The sequence below is a fragment of the Antrostomus carolinensis genome, unplaced genomic scaffold, assembly GCF_000700745.2.
Source record: "Antrostomus carolinensis isolate BGI_N321 unplaced genomic scaffold, ASM70074v2 scaffold3712, whole genome shotgun sequence".
In the NCBI taxonomy this organism is placed as follows: Eukaryota; Metazoa; Chordata; class Aves; order Caprimulgiformes; family Caprimulgidae; genus Antrostomus; species Antrostomus carolinensis.
Window position 1 is genome coordinate 515 of NW_010300037.1, and position 1,459 is coordinate 1,973.

Genomic DNA, 1,459 nt, shown 5'->3' on the forward strand with positions numbered 1-1,459 from the left:
TGGAGCACGAGGGAATGCTGCAGGTGTCCTGACCCACCCCGGGTCTGGGGCTGCATCCTCCTTTTGGGGAGGACAGGGTAGGACAGCGCAGCTTCCTTCACCAAACCTTCTGAAATTGGTGGAAGACATGGAAACTATTTTAGCTCAGTCAGGACAGCTTGTGGGCAGGTTTTTTTTTCCATCTCTCTAGGTAGCTGAGTGAGACTGTAAATCTCTTCAGTGCCAAAAAAACCCTTTGACCACCTGAGAGAACGATGGTGGCTTGTACACAGGCACGTCCCTATGATGTCTCCTGTCTTTCATGCTCTTGCATGGATCATCATTGATGCTTCTCTGGTGGGGGACCAGGGCACAGGCTTCACGTGGGATTATCAGTAGATCAACCTGCGAGTGCCACCCTGGAAACTGAATCACAAGGCAGAGCTGACCCTACAGTGCCAGATCTGATCTGTGTGGTGATTCCTCCTCTTAAAACACTGACTGTGAGAAGAATTATTTGGTTTTTAACCACCCTTTTCTCCTTCTCTCCTTTTACCTTAGGATGTGTTCGGCGATGACTCTGAGGTATCCAAGGAATCTTCAGGTGTCAAGAAGCGGCGCATACCGCGGTTCGAGGAGGTTGAGGATGAGCCTGAGGTTATTCCAGGCCCGCCATCGGAGAGCCCTGGGATGCTCACTAAGCTACAGGTCAGTCTAGTTAGGCTGTTACACCAGCTTTGCCCCCAGAACAAGAGCTGCCCATCTGAGATCTCAAATCCCAACGTGGTTTGGTGTTTTCTTTATTTTAATTCACATTAGAAGCTGAGCAAGCAAATAGCAAGTTGCTTTTGAGTGTCCTTTGTTTGCTTGTGTCCCCTTCACAAGGCTCACTGCATTAGGGTGACAATTATGTGAAGCCTTCCTGTGGGGAAAAGCTTGGATGTTCTCTTTGCATGAGCTGGAGTAAATGGGAATGGTCTTGGTGGAGCTGGAGTAAATGGGAATGGTCTTGCTAGAGAATGCCTGCGCTGTGGGGTTCCTCTGCAGCTGGAGGTTGTTGATTGGAACAATCAGTTTCCAGATAACAGTTTGGTATCAGTTGATAACAGTTCTTACTAAGTTGGCTTGCATGTGTTTGCAGCTGGAAAAGGGTGCTGAGGACCCCTCCTCTCCTTCTGATAGAGGGAAGAAAAATTCACTGTCCAGTTTTCTTTCCGTAGATCAAACAGATGATGGAGGCAGCCACCCGGCAGATTGAAGAGAGGAAAAAGCAGCTGAGTTTCATCAGTCCTCCAACACCACAGGTACCTACCAGAAGCAACAGGCAAATCCTGTGGTTTCCATTTCAGCTGTGACATGTTGACTTAAGATCATAGAATCATGGCATGGTTTGGATTGGAAGGGACCTTAAAGATCACCCAGTCCCAACCCCCCTGCCAGCAGCAGGGACACCTTCCACTAGACCAGGTTGCTCAAAGCC

General features: G+C 48.9%; 1 protein-coding gene across 1 annotated transcript in view; it reads left to right on the forward strand.

Annotated features, from left to right (window-relative positions):
* The first annotated feature begins 533 nt into the window (after window positions 1–533).
* The window catches only part of PRPF3 (pre-mRNA processing factor 3), an 8,870-nt gene continuing 7,944 nt past the window's right edge, over window positions 534–1,459 (forward strand). Inside the window, exons 1-2 of the mRNA XM_010162975.2 lie at window positions 534–687; window positions 1,200–1,283. Coding sequence (XP_010161277.2) covers window positions 670–687; window positions 1,200–1,283 — 102 coding nt within the window. The 5' untranslated portion in view covers window positions 534–669. The remainder of the gene's footprint in view (window positions 688–1,199; window positions 1,284–1,459) is intronic.